Source organism: Eriocheir sinensis, chromosome 2, assembly GCF_024679095.1.
Source record: "Eriocheir sinensis breed Jianghai 21 chromosome 2, ASM2467909v1, whole genome shotgun sequence".
Lineage (NCBI taxonomy): Eukaryota > Metazoa > Arthropoda > Malacostraca > Decapoda > Varunidae > Eriocheir > Eriocheir sinensis.
In genome coordinates this window covers 30,104,455-30,132,076 of record NC_066510.1, presented here as the reverse complement: position 1 = coordinate 30,132,076, position 27,622 = coordinate 30,104,455, and the positions used below count along the sequence as shown (strand labels likewise).

The following is a 27,622-nucleotide window of genomic DNA, read 5'->3' as shown; positions in this document are numbered from 1 at the left end:
CTCTGTTCTTAAACAATTGCAGGTTTTCAGCTTTAACTACATCATTTGAAAGCTGGTTCCACAATTTAGTTATACAAAGCTTCTAGAAAATTGGAAAGTATTAAAACGTACAGCTGAAAATGCCAAATCATTGAGATTTGAAGCAAACCTTGTGAAACGAGGCTGAAGAAAAGATGTAGGAAGTTTAGAATGTAAAGGATGGTTATGATTGTTAAAGATCTTATACAACAGAGTAAGAGAGCCAATAATGCGGCGATGTTCAAGATTAATATCTAGATTAGGTAGCAAAAACTTGATCTGATTAAACAACCGCTGGGAGTCTGCAGCAGAGAGGAAAACAGGGGAGCAGCACTCAAAATGTGGCAATAAAAATGAATAAAAGGAATTTACTACAACGTCAGACGTCAGAAAATATCTTTTTGCACTTGCGAAGAAGACCAATTTTCTGAGAGATTGACGAAGGAACAGATCGCACGTGAGACTTAAATGTTAGTTTAGAGTCTAACGTCAACCCCAATAATTTTAAAAACTTACAATTCTTAATCACAGAATTGTTAAAAACATATCAGGGTGGCTAGGAAGAAGAGTCCTGGATCTGCTAATAATGAGGTCCTGGAATTTCAAAGGATTCAACTTCATTTCCCACTGAGTACACCAAGAATGATTTCTGGAGACATCCTCTTCCAAAACATTGGCTGCTGATACTCTGTGTTGGGGGAGGAGATGGTAGTATTAGTGATGTGTCATCAGCATATGCCAAGATAGATAGATCGATAGATAAATAGATAAAGAGACAGATACATAGATAGATAGAAAGATAGATAGATAGATTGATAGATAGATTATTGACCACAGCAAACACACACACACACACACACACACACACACACACACACACACACACACACACACACACACACACACACACACACACACAGGGGCATCGTTAAAACAGGATTAATTAATATCGTCACCTAATTAACGAGTTCAAAAAATAAGTGTTTGCAGAATAATTGGAAGTGTTTTTAACGCTTTACCGACACACACACACACACACACACACACACACACACACACACACACACACACACACACACACACACACACACACACACACACACACTAACTAACTAACTAACTAACTAACTAACTAAATAAATAAATAAATAAATAAATAAATAAATAAATAACATACATTACCCGATCAAATCCACTATATAATTTACTCTCCCTTGCGAATGTCCATGAAAGTGTTAAAAAAAGATCGACTTGAATGAATAATAAATGTCCCCAGTGTTTCCTCAATACTATATTTACGACCCAATAAGAATAGAAGTAAAAACAGAATATAAACAAAACCTGACACGAACCAGTTAAGTCTTGGGGGTGTGAGGGAATGTTTTTGTTTTTTGCTTTGTCCCGAAGGAGTGTTTTTTTATGCCCGATAGGATAATACGTTCTCTGTTTGTTTGTTTGTTTGTTTGTTTTAGTCCTCCATTAAAGTTCCTCTTTCTCTCCCTTTCCCGTTGTGCGACAAAAGTCAATGAATGATATAAAGCCTGAGGGAGAGGACGGTACCTGTGTTGTTCAGGCTTATTATCCCCCCTGAGAGAGAGAGAGAGAGAGAGAGAGAGAGAGAGAGAGAGAGAGAGAGTGTGTGTGTTAGCCATTCCCAGTAACTTCATCACGTCTCGATTAAGTATGCTGCTGATGGAATGAACACACACACACACACACACACACGCAGAGCCATTGACCTATAAGCCTGAGATTGCAAGTGGGTGTTTTTTTTCTGATCTGAGGTAGCTTGGTGTTGTACTGTGTTAGTGTAGTAATTGTATCTACTCTTGAGGGAAGCATTTAAGTGAGGGCTAGAGGGCTACTGATTGGTGGTGGTGGTGGTGGTAGTGGTGGTGATGATGGTGGTGGTGATGTGTAGTAGTGGTGGTGGTGGTGATGATGCACAGTAGTGGTAGTGATGATGGTGGTGGTAGTATTGCGTAGTAGTGGTAGTGATGATGGTGGTGGTAGTATTGTGTAGTAGTGGTGGTGGTGGTGGTGGTTGTGGTGGTTGTGGTGGTGATAATGCGTAGTAGTGATGGCAGTGGTGATAGTAAGTACATATGATTTGTTTTTGTTTTTATATTGTAAGCGTCCTCCCTCCCGAAACTGGCCTCTCTTTCGGCCGCTCCTCTTGTCTCTTTTGTAGGAGCAGTGAGTAGCGGGCTTTTTTTTTTCATTATTGTTTCCTTTTCTTTTTGCCCTTGAACTGTTTACTGTAAAAAAAATAGTATCGGAAGCAGCTCAATGGCAAAAATAAAAAATAGATAAAAAAAACGCTGGGCACTGCTCATGTCAAGAAAATAGAACAAGAAACCAAAAAGAGAGGGACGTTGGCATCTATAGAAAGGAACACATCTCTAGGTTGGAGGTGACGGCGGCGGTGGTGATGGAAGTGATGGGGATAACGACAGTGGCAAAAGTACATATTATCGCCGTAAGTATATAAATAAAAATCCACAAAGGTCAAAGCCAGGCAACATATCTCTAGGGTTGGGTGGTGGTGGTGGTGGTGGTGGTGATGGCTGTGTTGCAAGGAAATAACGCTCAGGTGTGTGTCTGAGTGTGAGTTACGGCGTGAGAGAGTCCCAAGTCGTGTAGGCGAGGGCGTGTGTGTTTGCGCTTGTTTGCTTGTGTATTTGTTTCACTGTGGGCGTCCAAGGCTGCCAGTGTGGACTAATGAAGGGAACTAACGTCTGACAACTGATATCTCTTCCTCCTCCTCCTCCTCCTCGTCCCCCCCCCCCACCCCCCACCCGACACAGATAACAACAACGACACACTCACGTCACTTTCTCACCCACCCGCCGCTAACAAGTCTCATGCCAGTGCTGTAACCCCTCGACTTCATTTACATAGTGTTGCTCTCCCCGTACCCAACGCGAAGGTAAACACGGGGGCGTATATGGTTGGTATTATGAGACACTCGCTTCTCACTTCACCTATTTCTAAAGGTCAAAGAGGGGGTCAGTCGGGTTCTAATGAGTGTTTCTTCAGGTTCATGGTACAGAAGAAGGGTCAAACTACCACCAGGGTCATAAAACTACCCCTGGAAATGCCCACAACTCCTACGAAAGCCTTGTCAAATATGTGTTCTTGGGTGGCGATATGTCTTGTGATGTGACCCTATATGTTTTCCACCTTACCCCTCTTTGTCGGTATTGCGTTCAGCCGCATTAACAAGCAAAGTGTGGTGGCTGGTGATGATGTGAATAAACAGAGTAGGGGAAACTATTTGATTTGTCGACTAGATCCGTTGTATTTCGTTGTAAGGTACTGGTTGGTAGAGAATGATGTCTGGTATGTAACATGTTGCATTGCGGTTATTCTGCCTCTCTTATTCTGTGGGATAGTCTGTCTTTATAAATATTGATAGGTAGACTATATTGTTTTCTTGTTTTTTTACAGCAAAGGAGACAGATCAAGGGCTTAAAAAAAACAATAATGAAAGAAATAAGCCCGCTACTTACTGCCCCTAAAAAGATTGGAGAGGAGTGGCCGAAAGAGAAGTCAATTTCGGGAGGGGTTTGGTGAGTAGCGTGGCGTATTGTAGTTGTTCTGTATCTCACACCATGTCCATGTAAGTCCTGATGATGCACGAACGTATGCCAAACACTGTACTATAACTATCAGGGGGAGCGGTTAGCAAAGGGGGCAGTTCAAGGGCAAAAACAAAACAAAACAAAAAAACAAACAAACAAAACAAAACAAATCAAAACAGAATCAAAACAGAAAAAAAAATCAAAACAGAGTCAAAACAGAAAAAATAGCCCGTTAATAAGCCATACCATACAGCTGTGATACTTCCCTAAAAACAATCAATATTCAGGCATTTCCGACCTCTCTCGTGTTTGTCTTCCTTCCTAGAAAAGTGTAAATTGGTGAAGAAGAGATTCATCAGCAAAACATGAAGGTTGCCATAGGGGTTGAATTCCACGAAAACTGCACGAAAAACGAAAACAGGTATAATGAGTTTTTTTTTTTCGTTTTTTTTTTTATTATTATTGTTGTTGCTGCTGCTGCTGTTGCTCCCGTATCGTCAAAGCAATGATTGTTTTTTTCCAGCGTTGCAGATTCAGCCTGTCACGCGCCCAAACTTCATTTTCCTTCATGGTAAACAAAATAATGGGAATCCTTATACGTGCGTTAGTGATTATTAATACCGTGTTTGTGGCTAAATCGAAGCTCAAAATACACACTAGGAAAAAAATACTCAGGGAATCTGGTATATGAGGGTGTGTGTGTGTGTGTGTGTGTGTGTGTGTGTGTGTAGCATAGCATAACATAGTGTAGTGTAGTGTAATGTAGCATAGCATAGCAGTGTAGTGTAGTTTAGCACAGCATAGCATAGTGTAGCGTAGTTTAGCATAGTAGAGTATGGTATCGTGTAGAGTAAGAAAAAAAGTAACGCATTGTACCACAGGACGATGTAGAATAATACAGCGTCGTAGTATCATAGAGTGAACGCCTCTGCTGAACACAATCCTCTCTGCTGTACAGTATAACGGCCGTATTCTCAGTGAATCTCTTCCCCCTTCACGCGAGGAAACAAGGCTTCGTGGACCAAACGGTATTCTCAGTGACGAGGAGTGTCTTTGATGCAGCGCGCGAAGCGGCAAGCGGGAAAAAAATGAACTAATTTCCTCTCTTGACGAAGAGGAGGTGAAGGCCCGCTCTTCGCTAATATCTTCGCACATTTAATGCTTTATTACAACATTTTTCCATGTTGTTGTATTATTAATTGGGTATAAGAACAATTTAAGTTTTCTAGGCCTTATATAAAAAAATAATACAATGCGAGAAACAATATTTTTCTGTTTATTCAAGACTTCACGGTTCCTATGATAATTTAAGCCAACACTGGAACACACCTCTCAACCAGCACGCCCCGCCCTTTAGTCTCAACTATTCACAACAGTTATCTTTTTTGAGCGTTTGTAGGGCGGGCACTTCGAACCATAAGCATGCATTAAGATTGCTGGGATGAATTTTAAAGTGACGGACTAACAGGCTTTCTCCGGGCGCTTGTTTCACAAGTCTGTATGAATATGTGGTGGTATTTGGTACTCCGTGCTGGGCTTAACACAGCCAATCTCCAAACTCGTGACGTCACCTATGGGTGGAGCTTAGCAAAGCTCAGCAATATAGATGATACCATTTTCCACCCACTGATAGGAGCTCTAAAGCTAGTTAAAATATATTTACAAGTGAGAAATAACGAAGGGAAAAAGAGATGTCTCATGGAACAGGAGGAAAATAAAGAAAATAAAAGCAGTTTATTCTAACGAGGTCTCCTAAGCTCCGCCCACAGGTAACGGGATGATATGAAAGTGAAGCAAACATAGCCACGGGTACCAACCAATTAAATGCATCAATGTAAAATTTCTGCTATATATAATGTATGTCACTGTATCAAGCACTGTTTACATAAATATTAGTCACACTATATAATCCATTATATAAATGTACCTAAAATGCATTAATGTTTCGGTTTTCAACGTTTGTTTGATTTGCAGTAGTACCAACACTACACGGAAAGATTGTTTCGAAGAGGGAAGAGAAACTAGAGTTTGAAAATATCTCTTCACGGAAACACACTCTCTAAGCGACGCTTCGACGAAGAGGGAAGAGCTTCACTTTTTCTTTTACAACCAAGGAGACGGCTCAAGGGCAACAAAAAGAGTGAAAAAAAAAAGCCCGCAACTTGCCGCTCCCATAATAGGTCAAAGTAAAGAGTAGCTAAGAAAGACAGGTCAATTTCAGGTGCCTTGTGGACTGCTCGAGGGACGTCTTAAGCAAATAGCCTTCATGTTATTGTGTTATTGTTCCATCTTACACTCACGAAAAAGAGGATATTAGGCATATGTTCCTCCTGTCATGCCACGGGGGGGGTGGGGGGGAGGTGAGGGAGTTGAGGAAAGGAAGAGAAAGTGAGGAAAGGAAAGAGAAGGAGGAGGAGGAGGAGGAGCGGGGAAGAGGAAGAAGCAGGAAGAGAATAAAAGACTTCGAAGGGATATTGCTCGGTCTCTCCCGTTTCTTTTTTCTCTTAACATTTTTTTTTTCTCTCCTCTCTCTCTCTCTCTCTCTCTCTCTCTCTCTCTCTCTCTCTCTCTCTCTCTCTCTCTCTCTCTCTCTCTCTCTCTCTCTAACTTCACGTCAACTTAACAAAGGCATCACAGTTCTTCCCTCCCTCCCTCCTTCCCTTCCCTCCATCTCTTCCTCCCTCCTTCCCTTCCCTCCTTCTCTTCCCTCCATCTCTCCCTCCCTCCCTCCCTCCTTCCCTTCCCTCCATCTCTCCCTCCCTCCCTCCCTTTCACTTTCACGATCACTTCTCCTCCCACCTCACCTGCTTTCCAAGTTAATTAAGGAAATCAGTATAAATCAGGTAAGTTGGTAATTAAGCAGAGAGAGAGAGAGAGAGAGAGAGAGAGAGAGAGAGAGAGAGAGAGAGAGAGAGAGAGAGAGAAGTTCCATTGTCACGTTTTTTTCCCCTTTGCAGAACTTTTGGATGGCTGAGAAAATTGAAAGACGAGAAAGAAGGAGAAGAAGAAAAAGAAGATGGATGGAAGAAAAGAAAAAGAAAGGGTAAGCTATATCATTCCCTCCTACCCCATCCCTTCTTTTTCTCTCCCTCCTTTTCTCTTCCTTCCATTTGTCATCCTCCTTTCCTTCGTCTTCTTGTCCTCTCTCCTCCTTCCCTTCACCTCCTTCATCCCATTTGTCTTACTGTGTGTCTTTGTGTTCCGCTGTTTTTTGTCACACTCTGTTAGTATTTCTCTTGGTGCAACACACACACACACACACACACACACACACACACACACACACACACACACACACACACACACACACACACACACACACACACACACACACACACACACACTGTCAAAGTCATTTTTTCTGTGTGCTTATTTATATTATACTACAACAAAGGATATTTTAATGACGATGATGAAGAGGAGTAATGATGATAAGGATGGTGACTATGATAGGAACAACAATAATAATAATGATAATAATGATGATGATGATTTCTATGATAGGAACAACAACAATAAGGGTAATGATGATGATGACGAGGACGAGGAGGAGGAGGTGTGGGGAGCGGTCAGACCCTTGGAAATCAGGGAAGCCCGCCAGGTGAGGTTCGGCAGGTGAGATCAAAGCGGCTAATTCACCTGTGATGACGGCGGAGAAGCCCTGCTTACGACACCTTCTTTCGGTAATTCTTTCCCTCCCTCGGACCACATGTTTAAGGCGGGCGTATGCATCCACCTATTTTAGCCTTCCCGTGAAATATCTCCTGATAATTTGATCCTTGGCTGTATATCTATCTCTGTCTAGCTGTCGTCTGTCTGTATGTGGCTAGCGGACCTTTTTTTTACTCATTTATTTATTGCCCTTGAGCCGCTTCCTTCACTAAAAAAAATGTGTAATGTAGCATAGCATAGCAGAGTGTAGTGTAGTTTAGCATAGCATGGCATAGTGTAGTTCATCATAGTATAGTGTAGTGTAGTGTAAGAAAAAGGTCTCTCTCTCTCTCTCTCTCTCTCTCTCTCTCTCTCTCTCTCTCTCTCTCTCTCTCTCTCTCTCTCTCTCTCTCTCTCTCTCTCTCTCTCTCTCTCTCTCTCTCTCTCTCTCTCTCTCTCTCTCTCTCTCTCTCTCTCTCTCTCTCTTAATTACCCGCCTTTCCATATATAGCATTGCTTTGTGTGTGGGTGGGTGGGTGTTGTAGTATTGATATAATATACTCTGGTGTTTATTCCACATATGATTTAATAATTTAGAAAAGAAATACAACAGCTCTAGAATGCCAGATGGTCTATAGATGACCTACGGACTATTAATATGTATCATTTGCGCTGTGTAACTCTATGTAACGTTTTCTCCATAGTTCACCTTCTTACAATATAGCCATTCTTCCCTATCATCAGGATAGAATACGCAGTAATTGATTTAAATTTAGAAAAGTATAGATGTAGGAGGGAAATAGGCAGGCATTGGTTTAACAATAGAGTGGTGGGGGAATGGAATAGACTCAGCAATCATATAGTGAGTGCAGGGACGATAGCTTGTTTTAAGAGTAGACTTGATAGCTACATGGACGAGGACGACAGGTGGTATTGGGTGGGGGGATCTGGAGCTGCCTTGTATAGGTCATTCGGCCTCTTGCAGTCTCCCTATGTTCTTATGTTCGGTGTCTCCCAAAATGTTACAGTCTCCCATCTCACCTAACGGATTTTCTCTGATTTGGCCGGGTAAACTTGTGAAATAAATTCCTTTTGTTTGATGAATGGAATGTAGAGTATGTAAAAAAAGTATTCTATTTAATGTAACGTATTAACTGATAGAGTTAACTTATATGCAGTATACGATAGGTAGAGTATTCTTATAGCTTCTTTTTCGTATTATTATTATTATTATGACTTGTAACGCTTTGTATATCTTCTAGATCCTCCTCCTCTCGGTCCTCTCTTCTTCTTATTCACACACTTTCCTTAAGTAGTTAATAGTTAAGTTAATAGTAATAGTTAAGTGTTCCGTTGCTAAGGCTGAATCCTCCTCTTCTTGTTCTTGTTCATCTTATGACCTGTAACGCTTTGTATCGCTTTTACGTCCTCCTCCTCTCGGTCCTTTCTTCTTCCTATTCACACTTTCCTTAATTAAATAGCTAATGGTTAAGTTAATAGAACTTTAAGTGTTCCGTTGCTCAGGCTGAATCCTCGGACCAAAACAATAACAAGTGCTGTTTGTTTTCATCTATTATACATCTTTTCCTCAGGTAATATTCTATGTCGGACACAAGGGAAGGACCTATTGATTGGAAATGTACCTCTAGTATGTTTTATTGTGTTCACGGCAAGCAGAAACCTTTGCTGTGCAGGGTTCAGATCTGATGAGACCAAGATTCCAAGATCTTTTTCACTTTCTTATGTTTTCTGAGTCTTCCCTTTCAATTTATATGTACATCTTGGGTTTCTGTGACCTATGTGGACAGAAGCACACTTCTCTGTATTAAACTCCAAGATCCATTTTTCACTCCATGCCTGTATTTTCAGTAGTAGGTCATTCTGTATTTCTTGAAGATCTTCATCACAGAGTATTTTATTATATATCTTAGCATCATTAGCAAAGAGAAGGGCAGGACAATTTAAATCACTTATCATGTCATTTGTGAAAACTGAGAACAATACTGGTCCCAAAACAGATCATTGTGGCACTCCTGATGTAACCTCCCTTTGCTCAGACTTGGTTCCACAAAATTCATATATGTTTCCTTATTAATGAGACTTTCTGTCCAACAAAGTGAGGTTATTGTTTGTTGATTTATACCATAAGTTGCTCTCTATCATGTGTTTGAAGATACCCCAAACTTAACCGGACAATTTACGGTTTCACCCAACCAACGATTTTCTGATGTGGTACAATTCACAACATCTATCACCAGAAAAACATGAACCACGTCAGAAAATCGTTGGTTGGGTGAAACCGTAAATTGACCACTTAACCTAACCTAACAAAATCATAAAAAGTTACCAAACGTCTTGACACAGAAAAATCATACATGCTTCCAAACTGACTGAGTGAGGTCATTCTTTGTCATTTTGTCCCATAAGCTGTCACCTATTATGTATTTGAAGATGCCCTAAACTTAACCCAACCTTACAAAACCACAAAAAGTTACCATATGTCTAGACGCAGAAAAATCATCTATTCTTCCTTACTAAATGAGACTTTCTATATAACACAGTGAAGGTTTTCTTTGTTAATTTATGCTATAGGTGTCTGGATATCATGTGTTTGAAAGTTCCAACCTAATCTATTGGAAATACAATTTTTGTTGCTTAAAACTTTTTAATTAATAGTTATAGTATTTACCAAAATTGGTTTGTTTATAAATACAAGCACACGTGTGAAAAATTTTAAAACTCCCTAAAATTCCTATAACTCCCGGGCCCTGAAATTTCCCAGAAACCTCCCTTGGAAAGTTTCTATTTTTCCGGAAACTTTCCCACCCTTTGCAACCCTAGTCATATTGGCCGTCTCTAGTCTGTTTGTGTTGTGGGCAAGTATTTTATAGCTTGGCCATTCTTGTTTAGCTCATGCTGTAAGGTCTTTCTTTTTGTCACAGGTTATATGATCTTTCTGGGATCTATCTGCCTTATCACCTGACGCCCTTCTCAGCAGACTCATTCCCTCACTTCCCAGCTTTTTGCTTCTAATACTCATCCACTCCATTGATCCATATCACTAGTAGTTTCTCCCTGACACCCTTTCACTTAATAAATCTTTTTGTATATTATAACCTCTCGTCTTTTCAGATTTATTTAGACCTAGATGAATATTGCTCTACTTAGATGTTAAATACTCTTTAATGTATTGCAGAATGAACTTCATCGCACCATGCCTGAGTCCACAAGTATCAAGCAACAAGCCCAGTGCTGATGGCTATGAAGTTGATAACCTGGTAGGAAATTACTGTGATCATACTTAAACTATAACCCCCAAGGTGGATGGAGCTCTGTATGAATGGATATAAAGTTAAAGATGCCACTCTTGGTAAGAAGTCCTGAAGCAAACTTGTCAGTACGACTAGGATATGTGTTATTTTTATGGTGCCTATAAGTTAGGTTATACTTTGTGGATAAGCTGTGTGACAATTACACCATAGTCTTGTATGAATATTCCTACTTTCTGAACAGATAGATATTCAGATCACATAAAGCAAAATCAAGAGAAATATGATATTTATTATCAGTTAACTTTGAATAAATTGTGCATGGGAAGAGCTATTGCTAAGTCTAAACAAGTTAGTGTCACTGGCATCTTTCTTTCAGGTGAGTGGCAGAAAGGGCTTCATGGGAACGTACTTCATCCGTCCTCCTCTAGATATAACTGTGGTATTCCCAGTCCCCATTGACATAAGCTACATAAAGTTAGTGGCAAGACTGGAACAGAAGTGCAGCACAGGTTTCTTAATCTTCACAGAACCTGAGGATATCTCATGCCAGCACCAGCAAGCTCATCCTCGTAAAGCTTCAAAGCCAGGCATTCCCTCCACCAGCCACAGTGGCCATTCCTCCCCATCCTGTGCCCCTTCACATGACCCCCCCAAACCTTTAACAACAAGCCCGGATGGAGACAGTGATATATATTTTTGTGTTGGACAATTTTATACAAAGGCAGAGGATGAGTTGGTGCTCACAAATCATCATTACAGACACTGGTTGAGACTTCCCATGCCAAATGCTAATGGCAATGTAAAGGATCCAAGAGTATTTAGAGGCTCCTTAAGACACTCAAACAGAAAAGCATTGAAATGTGTCAAAAGTGTAATTATAAGGATACAGAGCACAGCAGAAAGAGGTCCACCTGTCTTGCGCTCCCTTGAGGTCTGGGGGCAGCCAGGTATATCCACAAAGAAATTAAGAAGAAGAGAACTCCTAAGAGAGTGGTCTGCCTTCAAACCACTTGCCCAGTCTGAACCCGTGGTGCCTCGTCTGTACAACTCATACCCAGAAGAGAAGAAGATCCAAAAGCCTGGATTAGAAGCACTAAGAAACAATGGTAAGCTAATGGTTCAGAAGCCTGGTGTAAAAGAAGCCTTCAGATAAGCATGGGGGATAACTTACTGATGAATGGTCACCCTGTACTGTGAATTTAGCTTCAGCTCTGATTTTACCTGAAAATAATTTCCTGTTTGCAGGATGAAATGGAATAGTTTCTTTGGCCATTTTATATATGTTTATTTATTTTTAAGGAGAAAAGGATGATCGCATGTGTATAGCACATTATTTCACAGAGCTGGTAGTATTATGCATGTAGTACACAAAGTCTGGCTTTACTTACAAATATTATCTTGACTGGCCCTTCCAGACCTACTGGAGGTTCCTGAAGACTTCCTGGACCCCCTGACATGTGACGTGATGACAGTACCGTTGCTGCTTCCCTCTGGCAACTCCATAGACGCACACACGCTGGAGAGGTAAATAACGTGTATATAACTGTAAACACCAGTTTTACACTTGTATAAATTCATGGTCAATATTTCATGGAGGCTGACTTAGAAAATAGAAATGATAATAGCCTCCTGTGCATATCTCGACACAAAATATCCAATACCTGGAAAACAATACCTCATTATCTCTCCCATGCATTTTTTTCCTGCTTGCATCATTTACAGAAGCACCTGCAAATACCTATGCATATTTATCTATCCCCCTCAATTTTGTGATAGTGTTATCACTATGACATAATTGTGAATTTATGCTCCTTTCCAGATTCATTGCCAGTGAGGGAACTTGGGGGCGGCCTGCCTCAGACCCCTTCACCGGAGTGCCCTTCAGGGGAGACAAGCAGCCGGTGCCCAACGTCCCCCTCAAGGCTCGCATTGACAGGTGGGTAAAGAGTCCATTTACTGTTACCCAAAATGAGGTGTCGAGAATAGAAAGGGTGAACTCGCCAAAAGTAAGTACATATTGAGAAAACTCCATTTCTAAAGATATTACTCCACACCAGGGCCCGGGAAGCCAAATAAACTTCCCTTCTTTGCCATCTCTTCTCACTAGGAAAGAGACAAACTCACCATTGCTTGACGTAGCAGAAGGGAGTGTGTTTATGGTGGTACCTAAAATCCTGTTTTCTTTTGATGGTGAGTTTGCCCTCGCTATTCTGAGTACTTCATATCCTTTTACATAGATGAAGGTAGGCATACTGGAATAGTGTTTTTTATTATTATTATTATTACTATTATTATTGTTATTGTTATTATTACTATCATTATTGTTATATTATTATTATTATTATTATTATTATCATCATCACAGTAATCTTTACCTTCAGGCTATGCATGTGTAACGTTAAATGAATAATGCTGTGCTGCTCCTGTAATGGAATTGATATGCATTGCAATTGAACTGCCATTTTATGTATACTTCTTACAATAAGTATCTTAAAGTTGCATTATTCAGGTTTTTGCTTGCCAATGGAGAACATCCAGAGGTGGAGAAGTGTGGCCGCACAGTTGGCTCGTCCCTCAGCACCAGTGAGGCCACACCTGGCACAAGCACTAGTGTGAGTAACAAAAGAGTGAGTGATTATTTAGAAGCAGGTGATCTGAGTGATCGTGATAATAAAAGAAAAGCTATTAGAGATGAAACAGGTAACCTAACATCAGTAAAGAGTAGAGATTCAGAAGAGGACACAGGAAGTGACTCTTTTGATGACTTGAGTAAGGAAATTGAGGCTGCTTTGAAAGGTAAGCCAAAGTATTTGCCAACACCAAAGTGTAATGAGAAACAAAAAGAGGATGAAGAACAGCAGTGTTTAACTGGAAAAATTTCCTCATCAAATGTGCTTCATGTAAGCAAGGCTCAGTCTCATTTACAAAGAGTTCAAACATTAAAAAATAATAGAGATTTGATAACAAGGCCAAGTCAGTGTTTGCCTGCACCTGGCTCTTCATCTAAAAGCCACCATGGCATAGTCCAGATGATAGGAGGGATCTTATCTGCGACTCAAGGCAGGACAGCGAGGACAAAGAGGTTACCAGCACACCACGTGAATGATAAACCAAATCACCTGATCTGTGGGGATAAACCGTCACAAAACTATGAATTTCCCTTTACAAACTCTGCATCATGTTCATGTGGTGAAACTGAAGCACTATATAAGCTGGATTGTGAACACTTGCTGTGTCGTAATTGTTTGCTTGAGAAGCACAACCACAAAGTAGTAGTGTGCGACACCTGCCAAAGGACTAGCATAAAGACAAATATATCAAAGTATCATAACAAGAGCATATTTTCTTCTTAGGTCCAATGAATAATATAAAATGAAAGTGGAGAAAAGTCAAATTTTTGCATCTCTAATATATAGCCGTGACAAGTAGAGCGATGTCCCTTATCAAAGTGAAGATTATGGTTTTCACATTTGCAGAAGTCTTGCAGTCTTTCAACCTTCCTGAGCATTGCTCAGCTGTGTGTTGGTGCTGTTGGGGGTAATACTCAATCTCAGGGGATTTGAGATAGTGTCTTTGTTACTCTGGCATTTTTCAAGCACTTTTTTGTCATTGTCCATCTTGTGTACTAATTGTTTGGACAAGGAAGAACTAGGCTTGGGAATATTTACTTAATTTGATTTAACTAAAATAAAGTATTGGTGTAAAACATGTGTATCTAGAGCCAAACAAAACTATGGCTGTACAGAATGCAAATAAGGGTGACACAGCAAAGTTGGGAAGAGAAATGGGACCATTGCACTGGTTGTTTTATTCTGCTTTTAGAAACTTCACCTTCTAAAGTATATTTAGATGCTCCAACTCTGACAATTCCAGCTGGGTTTTTATGTCTAGTGCTTTGAATTTAATATTTGTGTAATATTTTGTTATGTGAGTCATTGTTGGATTGTTGGATGCCTCCCAAAAAGGTTGTGAGTACTTATTAAGGAGGGTTTTTGTCATCACCATTCCCAGTGTCATTATCATCACCACCACCATTTAAAAAAAATTAAAGTAAAGCTGACAAAAATATAACTATTTTTTTAAGACATCATCTTGAGTGAGGAACATATATATTGCTGTGATTTTTCTCTAACAATTAAGTTGTTATGCTATAAGTAAATGTCCTTGGTGGTGATACCTATGTGATAATTAGTGTGCTCTTGTATTAAAGAAACATCAGTACAAGGTTAACTTGAACATGAAGGCATTTTATATCCACTCACTAGAAACCAAATTCCATTCTGGATCACTGATGTCACTGGTGCACTGAAAAGATGTCTGTGGAGCTTGAGTCTATATAGATGAAAACAACAATTTATGGCTGGAGTTTTTGACACATGTTTACGTAGTCCAGTACTATGGCTTAATTACAGCCAAGCCACACTTGAATAACCCATCTAATTCACTATGAGAGTAAGCTATGGTCCTATCATGTGCTGGCTATTGGACCATGGCACTATACCTTCCCTACTCATTGACTGATTGTAAAATGATGTCAGGCTAAGTTTTTATATATGGCTGTCACTACTCCAGGACTACCTTAAAGGAGGACCCACCAGCTAAATGTGGGAGGCCTCGAGAAAATGAAGGCTTTCTGCTCACAGGTCACTTTTTTATTTCTCATTTAGGGTGGTCAGTATGTAATTTAGATATCTGCAGGAACCTGAGGAAAGTAGACTGTGGATACCCAGATGCCAGCCCTGCCCTGTGTCACCAGTTATGAGTTTTTATCCACCACAGGCAGAAGGACCAAAAAGACGGAGATGAGCACCAATTATAATGCAACGCTTACCTTTATTTTATCTTTTACTTTTATAATCCTTATCTACGTCTCGAGGCCATTACTTGACATGGTTGTAAAGCGCAGTTATGTTTTTTTTTTTTTTTTTTTTTTTTTTTTTTTTGCAGGTTGGTAGATTACATTTTTTTTGTGTTCAGATCTTAAGCTTAAAACCCAATTTTGTGCCAGACCTCCATACCTTTCCAGTACATAAAGTATGATTATGCTATTACAGCTGCAACTTCTGCCACTAGCCTAATGAATTATATTATTAGGCTTTAATAATATCTTGGAAAATTTTAGAGCCACTTTCACATAACTTATTGATCGCATCGTCTGTGGTTTGATACACATGATCAGCTTTTGTGAGAAGGCTGCCAGTGACAACTCACACATGTCATTTTATTTTCCTATTACCTTCAGCTTTATACTTTCTTTCAATCTGCAGCTTTTAATTTAATTTGACTTATCTTCATTGGTGTTTTTTTTATTAATTTTAATATCGACTTTTAATTTTCTGGGTAACTAATATTATTTAGCTTGCCATTGTCAAATTATCAATTTTATTGAATTAAATATGTATTTGGCTAACATTAATATATATATATATATATATATATATATATATATATATATATATATATATATATATATATATATATATATATATATATATATATATATATATATATATATATATATATATATATATATATATATATATCGTGGTTACCAAAGGAACGCAGTCATCGCGCAGTGCTGCCGTGCCGCAGCGTCAGCATCGAGGAGTCAGCATCGTCGTAATGGCGTCGTGTTTGTGGTCTCGCGGGGAACATTTGCTGATGAAGGTTGTTAAATGTCACCTAAGGAAGTGGCCTGTTGTTGTGATGGCTGGCAGGTAATATTCTCGGGAATTGGGACGTAGAAAGTTTTATTATGGAGTGTAAGATTGTCAGGCTGCTCACTAAAGTAACTACGCAGTGATTATAGATAAGAGCTCATTCGTCACTTTACAGCTAGATAGATCGATTTAGAGAAAGAGGTACAGTAGATCTTGAAAAGTAGATCGGTGTAATGCCCGCACCCCGTGACTCGTGACCCGTGACCCGTTATGCTAAAAATAACACGTCATGCCTTCCAAGGAGACACGTGTTTTCCTCAAGGGGAACACCGCGACCCCTTCACCAGACAAAGGGCCCCTGTGCCTGCTGCAGGAAACATCAAGGCCACTAGATTATAGGCGAGGACACGCCCGACCTTTAGACCCCATGGGTTTTATGCGTCATACCAAGCTGACCCATTTTCTGCTTCCCTGCCCGACACAAAGACAGTAGATTATTTATTTATATTATTTTACTTTTTACGACAAAGGAGACGGCTCAAGGGCAAATAAAGAGTGCAGAAAAAAAATCCCGCTACTCACCGCTCCCATAATTAGACAAAAGTAAAGAGGGGTCAATTTCGGATGGAGAGGAGTCTTGATACATTCTTCAGTTGCTAGGCCAGGCTTTTCAACCGTTCATGAAAGTATTACGCGTTTTACTATTGGTGTTTCCTTGTTCCGTGTCACCATACACATACGAACAAGGTAATCTTCAGCAGCATTTTTTTCTTCTTATACTGACAAACATTTCCTGGTATTGTAGGCTTGTAGCGGCGGCTGACACTACCTATAAATAGTACAGCGGCTATAACCATGCTTTTCAATTGTTCATGAAAGTATTCCGCCTTGGTCTTTATTGCTGTGTCCTTGTCCCGTGTCACCAAAGACATATAAGAAGAAGGTAAAGGTATAGCTTAATCTTCAGCAGCAACCTTACTGACTTTTCCTGGTACTGTGGGTCGAAGCTGCGGGGCGACTCCAGGCGTGCCCATGTGGCCGCGGGCTGCCACAAAGGGAGACATGCAGGGTGATGTTTAAGGAGTCTAGAGAATACACTTGAATCCTTGGTGATATATCTTGCTCTTTGGATGATGTCATTGTGATATGTGGTCTTACCCGTGATTTCCTCATGGAGCCACTCCTCATGACTAAAATGAAAAATAATCATCATACAAGTGAATATTTGCAAAGCTGCCGTGAAAGCGGGAGAATACTTGACCTTGTCTTTTAAAATGGGACCACAAAATATTTACAGCTTTACACACAACACCAGAGATCGAGTCTCATCCATATCTCTTTTCGAAATAATACTTGGTTATCCACGCTGCATATTGTTGTTATAGTAGTAGTAGCAAAGAATGATATGATAGCAGTAGTAGTAGGAGAAGTAGTAATAGTAGTCTCACTTATCCTTCCATGTTCAGTATGTTACTTTAATATCTACACTGCAAGTATTATAGTAGAATTATTATTATTATTTTTATATAATAGTTGTCGCTGGCCTACCTTAAGTAACAGGACAATGCCATTTGCCGATAATACAGTTCAAAACGCAGTATACCAACTATTATTAACATATGCATCTGGAGAGTGGTTGATAAGATCTGTGCTTTTCCGCTGCTTGAGTGGGAGAGTACTGAGTGCTGACGAGAGGCTAGAGGGGTGAGCGAGGCCGATGTGAGGGGGAGAGGAGAGGGGCAGGGAAGGGGGGTAATGGCTGTCCCCGATAGAGGAGTTGCCTTGATGCCACACTGCCGTCACAGGAAAGGTGACTCATATGGATAGTGTAATATTCGTCAGTCATGCGTTATGAAATTCTCTATTTCTTGTTAAAGCTTAAAGATCCGTTATTACGGTCTGTCATTCCCATCAGATTAAGGCCGGAAGAATATAGTACTACGCATTACTTTTGAGTTATCTGACCCCGCTGATAGATGAAGAGGCAAGAGGTTCGGAGTGTGATTCTTGCTTGCCTTCCTATCTTTGCTCTTATCATCGATCACACTTTTTGTACCCTCAATGTAACAAAGGCTTTGTTTGATTGGATTTTTATTAGCTCTGCAGTCTTTCAGAAAACTTCGAGCCATTCCCCTTTGTTGTGTATTTTACAACAATAAATATTTCAATTCAACTTCAAATACATAAAAAAACGCCAGATATAATTGTCAACGTAATCATATGTAGAAGGAAGTAAGGAAGGAGTGTGATCAAGCCCTAATGTTACAAATTAAGGCATCACTCTGCTTTCCTAGTGCTTGATGGTCACGGTGACTCGTCAAGTGTCTGGGGTGATCAAAGAACAAAGTGCGCGCAGGGGCGGGAGGCGGTAAACAGGCACAGACTTGTGTTAGTATATGCTACTGCGTCATGAGCCTTACTAAGCTATTTTATGGTACAGGGTCACGTAAACATCATCCCACGGAATCAATATCAAACTGGCTCAGACCTGTTTTGTTATTCATTGTACTAGTTTTAGCCCTAATTTTTTTTTATTTATTTATTTATTTTATTTTATTTTTATTCTTCATATTGTTGTTCTCACTTTCATATATTTGGTGGCTTTTATAGTTACGCCTGGAGAAAATAATGGTAAAATCATGTCTGCTTTTTCTTCTGGCATCTCGGATTCTGGGGCAGATGACTAGTATCCTCAAAAACAGTATTAAAAAAAAAAGGTGTTATTGTTTTAACTTCCATGTAAAGGCTCCATTTGCCATCAGTTACATGCTACGTTCTTATTTTTGGTTATAGATTGCGGAGACTGATTATTATTTAGTACAAATCTGTCAGATCACCTTCCCTTAATTCGTTATCAGCTTAAAGTTCGGCGGCAGCTTTCAGAGTCTGTTATCCAGAGATGAGTATACACAAACCCCGGGATTACCGCGCGAGCCTGGCAAGTGGTGATACAAGAGGCCCCAGGGCAATCTTCATCTCTTCGTTCTGTGGGATTCCAAATGTTATCTATGTTTTCTGTAGACCTCTCCAATAATGTCACAAGTATAAACAGTCGCTGAGGAGGCCATCCCCATTTACATTTTTATTATTATTATTATTATTATTATTATTATTATTATTATTATTATTATTATTATTATTATTATTATTATTATCATCATCATTATCATTGTTATTATTATTATCATTATTATCATTATTACAGTAGTAGTAGTAGTAGTAGTAGTAGAAGTAGTAGTAGTAGTAGTAGTAGTAGTAGTAGTAGAAATAGTAGTAGTAGTAGTAGTAGTAGTAGTATAGCATGGTAAAGAGAGAGACTTGTACAAATTACATCCATGATATTGTGAGCGACGTGACGTTTTTGATTTTAGAGATTATCAGTGTCGGCCCCTTTCCCGAGGGACACTTGATGCCAGATTAGATATGCCAGATTCAGGTCACATGTAATATCTTTATCAAGAACTCAACAGTAGGTTTTAAGTAAATACGGTAAATTTATGTATTGCAAATGAGGGAGGCCATAAACGACGCCCTTCGTACCCCAGCAGGGCCCAGGTATATTATGTGCGCTGAAATAATATAGGTTCACCCACGAGGGACATCCACATGGTTTTGAAAGACATTTTTTTTTTCCTTTCTAGTCTTTAGGCATAGCTGAGACTCAAGGTGTGTGTGTGTATCACATGTGTGCTGCAAAATACTGCGCAGCACATACGTAGATGCTTTATAAGTATTTATCGCTTTTACTCATAAAATGTGTTGATAAGCATCATAAATAAAGCTACCCTGATATTTACCCTGATATTTTGCATGCGCCTATTATACGCAAAAGCAATTTTACGGCTCTTAATTGATACATAAAAAAATGTATAAATAATGGGCTGTACCAATAAGTGCTGATAAGTGCTATATAATGGATGAATACCGGGTATTAGGATCTAGGAATGCATATTAAATTAAGACGCAACATTTTCATGAGAAAACTTTTGCCTTGCACTCGTATCGACCAAGTGGCCGTCTGGTGGTCCCATAGTAATTATCGACGTGTCATGTAACTGTGCGGCGGTGGGTGTGCATTCTAACCTTAAACCCTTTAATGAGGTGAATATACCAAGCTGATAAAACGCCTGTGGATTATTTTTCGATCACGTGCTCTCCTGTAAAGTGACGAAACCCTATCAGCATGAAAAACAGGGTGGCGAACGGAACAGCGGAGAGTATAAAACCCCGGCGCGCAGTCTCGGTGCGCAAGAGACTCCGGGTCACCAGTGTGTGAACGAGCTCCGCAGCCCTGCTTAACCAACCTTCCAACACCACCATCTCGCCTCCATCCCCACGCCTTGCCCAGCCGTCTACCATCCAACGCCAAGATGTCCAGCCTTATCCGCCAGAACTACCATGAGGACTGTGAGGCCTCCATCAACAAGCAGATCAACATGGAGCTGTATGCCAGTTATGTCTACATGTCCATGGTAAGCAGCTAAGGATTGCGTATATTTCCTACAGTTATGGCTTGGGGGGCTAGAGTTGCCGTCACCAGTGCTAGGGACCTCAGGGGGGCTCAGGGATATGCCATTATTGTACTGGAGGGAGTGTGTGTGTGTTGGTAAAAGTTAGGGAAATATGGAGAGGGGAAGACATGAGTGACGACGCAGGTGAGAGCGGGCGGGCTAGCCTTGGACGAGCTTACCTGGAGCGACGGCAGGAATGTTAAATGGCAAGCGGCCGCCTTTGTCTGCTTTCTCTTTGTGCTTGCTTTGGCTAGGTTCCAACTCATGTGCATACGTAGTTATACATTGAATAATTAATATCCCTGCATTCCTCAATCGATACTCTGAGCCGGTGCCGGTCATGATATGTGGGTAATTATTTGCAGCTTTGAGAATTTGAGGAGTTTTTATCTAAGTCAGGTTTCATACAAAATCATGTGCACTTTATCTGGCCATCCTTGATTTTGTTCTATTATGTCAATGGCTTCAGTATTATTAAATGTCATGGGGGAAGTGGGTCATTTCCCTAATGGTAAGAAAATTATTTAAACATCCAAGTTACTGACACCTTTTATTCTGATGTTATATTTTACTATTCATTTATAAGCATTTCCTTTAGTAATTATTCCTCCGTGAAATTTGAGCAGTTAATTAAGTGTCCCTCATGACCTCAGGGTTTCTAGGGCTTAAATGTATTGCGTCCAAACTAGATCTCCGTCAGAAATAATATGGCATAATTGTCCTGAACTGTGTAAGGTTAATTGCTTTATGATTTATTGTTGGGTCATGTCACTCGTAGTTGGACTGTAAATAACCCAGCCCTGCCATATAAATTAGCTATTTTACTTTTTCAAATGTTCATACTAGCATGACAAGCAAAGCACTACTTGAGCAGTACATAAGCACAGGAAAGATGGAGATTTGGGACCTCAGAGCTAAAGGGTGCTGGGGTTATTATGGAATAATTAGTTATATGTGAGTGCGGTGAAACTATTGGGTTTAATTTTCTTATTATAAAGCTTTTTTGGAGCAGCATATTGCCAGCGCTTATCCATATATATTACATTCCTATATCTATTGATTGCTTTATATCTACTATATAAAGAAGTACATATTTTAATTCTTTCTTCTCTTTTTTGCAGAGTTACTTCTTTGATAGAGATGATATTGCTCTGCCTGGGATGAAGAAATTCTTCCATGAATCAAGTGATGAGGAGAGGGAACATGCTCAGAAGTTGATGAAGGTATTTGTTTTTACTACTCATATGATGTGTTCATATGTTTGGTACTCCACATTAGAGTTGATATTATCCAAACTTCTGTTGTGAAAAGGATGCAAACAAACAATGGAGCGTATTAAATTGACCCTTTATCAAAGTCGGCATGTTTGGAAAAAAAATCAGGGCTTTGTGATAGAAAACATATTACAAAGAGGCTCGGAAAATATTGTAATTTTGGTGACAATGCTTGTGTTCAGTTCAGTAGTCTTGTGTGGTTTGACTTGACAACTCGCCTCTTAAGAATAGCATGAGGTTGCAATTTTCCCGTCAGTAAGGAACAAAGACTTGCAGAAAGGAACAAAGGAGGCGTAGTGCATTTCATAGCTTTCACAGTCAAGGTCCAGTGGTGCACTGAATGTGGTAGAAAGAAATAGTGAAAAAGCAGAAAGTATTCTACACTAAACCTGCTAGTTTTCAAAGTTCCCACTAAGTAGAGCTGACTTCCTGAGCAAGCCTGCAACCATTATTACATGGCATTTATGGATTTCACAAGGTCCCAACTTTTGATGGCAGAAACAAGTGATTTAAGTAAAAGGGAATCAAATTACAGTTTTTTTTTACGTCCGCCTGTAGCACCCTTCAGGGGCCTGGTAGTCAGCCTAAGCCCATCATGGCACAGACTTTTTTTTTTCTACTATTTACCTGCCTGGACACAACATGCAAACAATGACATATTGTAACATCTCTCTGTATTAATTTCCTCTCCATCACCACTTTTCCTGTTCAGTAGCATCAGTAGCGTTAATTCAGTGCTGACAAAGATTTTTTTTGTTTACTTACAACTTGCATTATTTAGATTTATGGTATCAGATGTGTCTTTTACAACCTATTTTATTTTGTCATTCTAAATGAGGTATTTATTTCTGGCTTATTGTAATTTTTAGATGAACAGAGCCTTGTGTTAAATATGCTAACACTTCCATGTACCCACAGTACCAGAATCAGCGCGGTGGAAGGATCGTGCTGCAGGCCATCGCTGCTCCACCCCAGCAGGAGTGGGGCAATTGCAACGATGCCCTTCAGGCTGCCCTGGACCTTGAAAAGCAAGTCAACCAGGTGTGTCTGAAAACCCTTTGTACATAAAACTTTTTTATTTATTTATTTATTTTTTTTTTTTTCAAACCTCATGTTGAAATTTTTTCACATGATATATATATATATATATATATATATATATATATATATATATATATATATATATATATATATATATATATATACATATATATATATATATAGATATATATTTATACATATTTATATATCGTCATCATTTTGTTTAACATCTGTTGTCACTCTTCCTGAATGGTTGGACACTTTATGGCTCTCCTCCATCCAATGAAATCGAACCATTTTCAGTTTTTGGCACAAGATTTTCCAGGTGCATGCCCTTGCTTACCCAACCACCTATTTTAAATGGTGTCCGTAGCCTTTGCCTGAACGAAAAAGGCAAACCCTACAATGCAGCAGGGGGCTATGAGGTTTATCACCCACTATTTCATCCATAGCTGGGACTGGATGGTCTTGAGTTCATCTGCCCTTAGAATGGTCTTGTTTTTAATCCACCTGGGGGTCCAACACACCCTCCTCACTGGTCCAAGACAAAACCAGTGGGGTCGCTGGCTTTGTCGCCGACTACCCGACCATATATATATATATATATATATATATATATATATATATATATATATATATATATATATATATATATATATATATATATATATATATATATATATATATATATATATATATATATTATCTACAGCTCAGTTGGCAGTATAAATTAAAGGAACCAAAAATTATTATAGACCCGACTTACGTGTTTGAAATAATCTCAAAATAAGGCACCAAAAGAATATTATTAATAGAGAGGAGTTTATTGAGAAAAACATGTGGCCTGATGAGGTAGGATAAGGAGAGCAACAAAGAAGTAAAGTGAACAGTGTGGTGTGGTGTTGATGGTGTAATTGGTTGAATAACGGCATTAACAGAAGCAGGTGTGAATAAGACTTGTGTTTTGGAGAGGATTGCCAGCTAGATGGGTTGATTTGTTTAACTCGTATATGAGTAAGAAAATGTTTTTGTCATACATGAATAAGAAAATTTGATGAACAAGGGAATCAAAGTCTGATGGTTTGGACATGTAAAGAGAGCAGGGGAGGATACAGTGCTGGGAGTTTTGGCGAGATTAGAGGTACAAGGAAGGAGACTAGTAGGTAGATCTAGGAGAACATGGAGAAGGTGTATACAGGAAGACTTGTCATTGATTGGATTGGATGAGCATCAGGCAGAGAGTAGAATGGAGGAGAGCCATAAAGCGTCCAACCGCTCAGGAAGAGTGAAAACGGACGTTAAACGAAAAGATGATGATGATGACTTCTGGTGTAAATTCATAGAGAAAACAAGCACAGTATCTATTCTTGTAAAAGGGAGATAGGTAATTTACTACTTTGCCTCATCTCTTGGAAGCATTTATTTTTGCTGGTCATTTATTTGTGTCATGATGAAGTGTGACACGTATGTGGGCATTAACTGATTTGTAAAATTTGAGTATCCTCATTAATAATTGGTTCATTTACATCCTCAGAGCCTGTTGGACCTTCATGGCGTTGCTAGCAAGAACAACGACCCCCACCTGACCAATATGCTGGAGGGTGAATTCCTGGAGGAACAGGTCGAGTCCATGAAGAAACTCGGGGACATGATCACCCGCCTGAAGCGTGCCGGAATATCTGGCCTGGGAGAATTCCTGTTTGACAAGGAGTTTGAGTAATGCATCATGGGGCACAACATTGGCTGAACTAGGTGCTTCTAACACCCAAGTTTTTCAATCATAGTAGTAACTGATGATATGTGGACATGATTTTGTTTTATTTCATTATTGCTGCCAGCATGTAAGAATTTGTTTTGTGATCCAAACTTTTTAAGAGGCTATTTTATTTTGAAAAAGGAAAAATCACCTGAGGCTTTTAGTTTTGTCTGTTCACAGCTCAGTAGATATCTCAACAGCCAATGTTCATCTAAGGTCAATGCATTTATACATATATAATGGATGTTCAACAGTAACAGATATTGATACCAATCAGCTGAAGCATACATAGTTACCATATGCTTATTCTGTGTTGATTTTGCTTTCCTTTGCCTTCTCTTGGTGACATCAATCCGATGTTTACAGGGCACTCATTAAAAGATTACCAACCTCTTATATTTTATTTTCTCACTATACCATCAACTGTGGTGACTTCGGACAAAAAGTGGAAAAAACAGTTGACGTGTTGATAACTCGTAGCTAGTTGCAACAATCAAGGTGTTTTTGATGTCGGAATTTGTCGTTTGCCTTATAGTCTTCAAATGAGAATGTGGTTTTCTTGAGACACGTTTCCGTTATGAATGCAAGCAAAATATGTGTTTCTGAGATTTGGTAAAAAGTATACCCCTTTGGAAAACTGGCAGGAACGATCTGTATTACACATCAGAACTACTGAAAATAATGAGGAACATGCCTAACTAGAACATTTAGAATGATGCAGGAGTGCTTAACATATCCTACACACCTGTATCACTTGGAGGCATGTCAAAATATGCCTAAAAATGGGGTGACTTCGGACACCTAAATATATCTAGATATTGAGGGGTGACTTAAATATATCTAGATATTGAGGGGTGACTTCAGGCACAATTTGAAAACACATAGAAAGAGGAAAGCTTCGTAAGCTTGTAAGTATGCATTACTCTGCCTCAGTTCTGAATGCCTCTTAACAGAAACATGAAAACATGAAAAAGGGAGAGGGGGGAAAACAATGGAAAAATGGCCGCCTATGCGATGGTCAGATAAAGGACAGGAAAGTTACGAAAAAGTGTAACATGAAATGATAGCCTTTAACAATACAGAGTAAAAGCACACTCAGCATAAATGCTTGACCTAAAAACGAATGTTTCAGAACAAAAAGCCTTCAAAACAGTCCAAAGTCACCTCAGTTGACGATAACAAATGAAATGGAGTTAAACATTTTACAGTTTTGATTAATTCGGCCCCACATGAAGCTGTATATTTTTATGTCGTAATTAATGATGGCTTCATGATTGCATACAAAGTATTTGTTGAAAAATTGAAATTTATTGGTTTAAATCAAATACTAATGTTCGTTATGTGTAAGCATGGTGGTACAGAAAGAGATACAAGAGAAAGGGCATTGCAAGGAAGAAAGGTGGTAGGGTCTTTGGGACGTATTATGAATGGCAGAAGTGTGAGCATGGAGGGAAAGAGGGATTTGAGAAATACAGTAATAGTTACAACCCTCACATATGCAAGCGAAACATGGGCCTGGAATGAAAGTCAGAGGTCTGGAGTGCAGGCAGTGGAAATGAGTTATTTGAGGAGTGCATGTGGTGTAAGTAGAATGGATGAAATGAGTAATGAAAGTGTGTGAGCGTTTTGGAATGTGTCACATGGGTGAAGGGAAGAAGTGTGGAGTGGTGGAGGAAGTGAAGCGACAGACTTTAAAGTGGTTTGGTCACATGGAGCGAATGAAGGAGAGTAAGATGACCAGGAGGGTGTATGTGAGTGAGATAGAGGGAGGGAATGTTAGAGGACGACTTCCAGTGAAATGGAGAGATAGGGTACAGGAGTACGTCAGGGAGAGAAACTTTGAGCAGGCAAGGATGGAGTGTATGAATAGAGAGAGATGGAAACTCTTCTGCCGTGGCCATCCCCTGGTGGGAGCTCCTAGGAGCAGGCGTCGATGAGATGATGATGATATTAATGTTCGATGGTGGGAAATTTAGATTCGTCTACATTGGTAAGCAGGTGTACTTGGTGGATGCAACTGCTTTCGCCATTTTTGTAGACAAGAGTTTTTAAACCGGCAGTATAAGGAATTTTTCAGTGATTAATGTATACAATGTTGGCATGCAGGGGCTACTGAAAAAAAAAAAAAAAAACTTTGAATGGGGTGCATGAGGTTTCATGAGTAAGCACTGCACGTTGGGTGTCTAGATGAAAGTTGTCTTGTTAACAGAACTTATTGAAGATAAATTTTAGTAGTAAGCTAGTTCATTAAGCAGTTAGTTTATCTATATGCAAATATGGCTAAAGGGGCCTGCTTTCTATAGCATAGATTACATTGTATACTATCAAGGCTTTGTTGGTAGCTGCTCGAGTTTGTATTCTCGGCAGTCTTGCAACAGCAGTGGGTCAAACATGACACGTTTCATTAATATTGCTTGTGAATCCTAGTTTTCTATATTAGGAGTCACTCGAGGTTGCTTTTACTTTGATTATATCTCTCTTACTTGTCTTCCACCTGCAGGAGTATATATTTGTCGAAAGAATATATACATCAAGAAAAAGCCCTCACTGCACCCTTAACAAGGCCCCTCGCTTGTGGTGTAGAGGGCTCCATCATCCATAACTAATGACAGGGTTGGGTGGTTAGGGCACCTGCGCTCTTTCACTTTATTTAGCAATGCTGCAAACTTGTTATGGGCTGTTGTATGGCAAAAGCTGGTTTACCTTCAAAGAAGAGAAGTTTAATTGTGAGAAAGGAATGAGTGGAAGGAAATACCAGTATTGGAAGAAGAAAAAAAGCACGGGGCCCACTTTGTGTCTCCTTTCCCTTCATGGAAATCCCGGTCGTTACAACCGCCAGTTTCATGAATTTGTTG

General features: G+C 39.6%; 2 protein-coding genes across 4 annotated transcripts in view; both read left to right on the top strand.

Annotated features, from left to right (window-relative positions):
- The window catches only part of LOC127002445 (UDP-glucuronosyltransferase 2A3-like), a 271,862-nt gene that overhangs the window by 230,136 nt on the left and 14,104 nt on the right, over positions 1-27,622 (top strand). The window contains exons 5-10 of one of the 3 annotated variants that reach the window (XM_050868421.1): positions 6,560-6,645; positions 10,450-10,531; positions 10,902-11,631; positions 11,941-12,049; positions 12,345-12,461; positions 13,035-13,137. In XM_050868421.1, coding sequence (XP_050724378.1) covers positions 6,569-6,645; positions 10,450-10,531; positions 10,902-11,631; positions 11,941-12,049; positions 12,345-12,461; positions 13,035-13,137 — 1,218 coding nt within the window. In that variant the 5' untranslated portion in view covers positions 6,560-6,568. Of the gene's footprint in view, positions 1-6,559; positions 6,646-8,678; positions 8,846-10,449; positions 10,624-10,901; positions 11,632-11,940; positions 12,050-12,344; positions 12,462-13,034; positions 13,138-27,622 lie in introns of those variants that run through there. The other 2 variants (XM_050868433.1, XM_050868430.1) reach the window with 2 other exon arrangements.
- Positions 20,425-25,158, top strand: LOC127002457 (ferritin-like). Its single transcript, XM_050868437.1, has 4 exons — positions 20,425-20,657; positions 21,818-21,919; positions 22,889-23,011; positions 24,546-25,158. Exons 1-4 carry the CDS (start codon positions 20,556-20,558, stop codon positions 24,729-24,731), a joined length of 513 nt encoding a protein of 170 aa, XP_050724394.1. The 5' UTR covers positions 20,425-20,555; the 3' UTR covers positions 24,732-25,158.

Bases quoted from the DNA above. Each gene is read 5' to 3' on its own strand.
- LOC127002457 (XM_050868437.1), top strand. From the start codon at position 20,556: ATGTCCAGCCTTATCCGCCAGAACTACCATGAGGACTGTGAGGCCTCC. The intron at 20,658-21,817 runs GTAAGCAGCTAA...TCTTTTTTGCAG, and splicing joins GTTATGTCTACATGTCCATG to AGTTACTTCTTTGATAGAGA. The intron at 23,012-24,545 runs GTGTGTCTGAAA...TTACATCCTCAG, and splicing joins TTGAAAAGCAAGTCAACCAG to AGCCTGTTGGACCTTCATGG.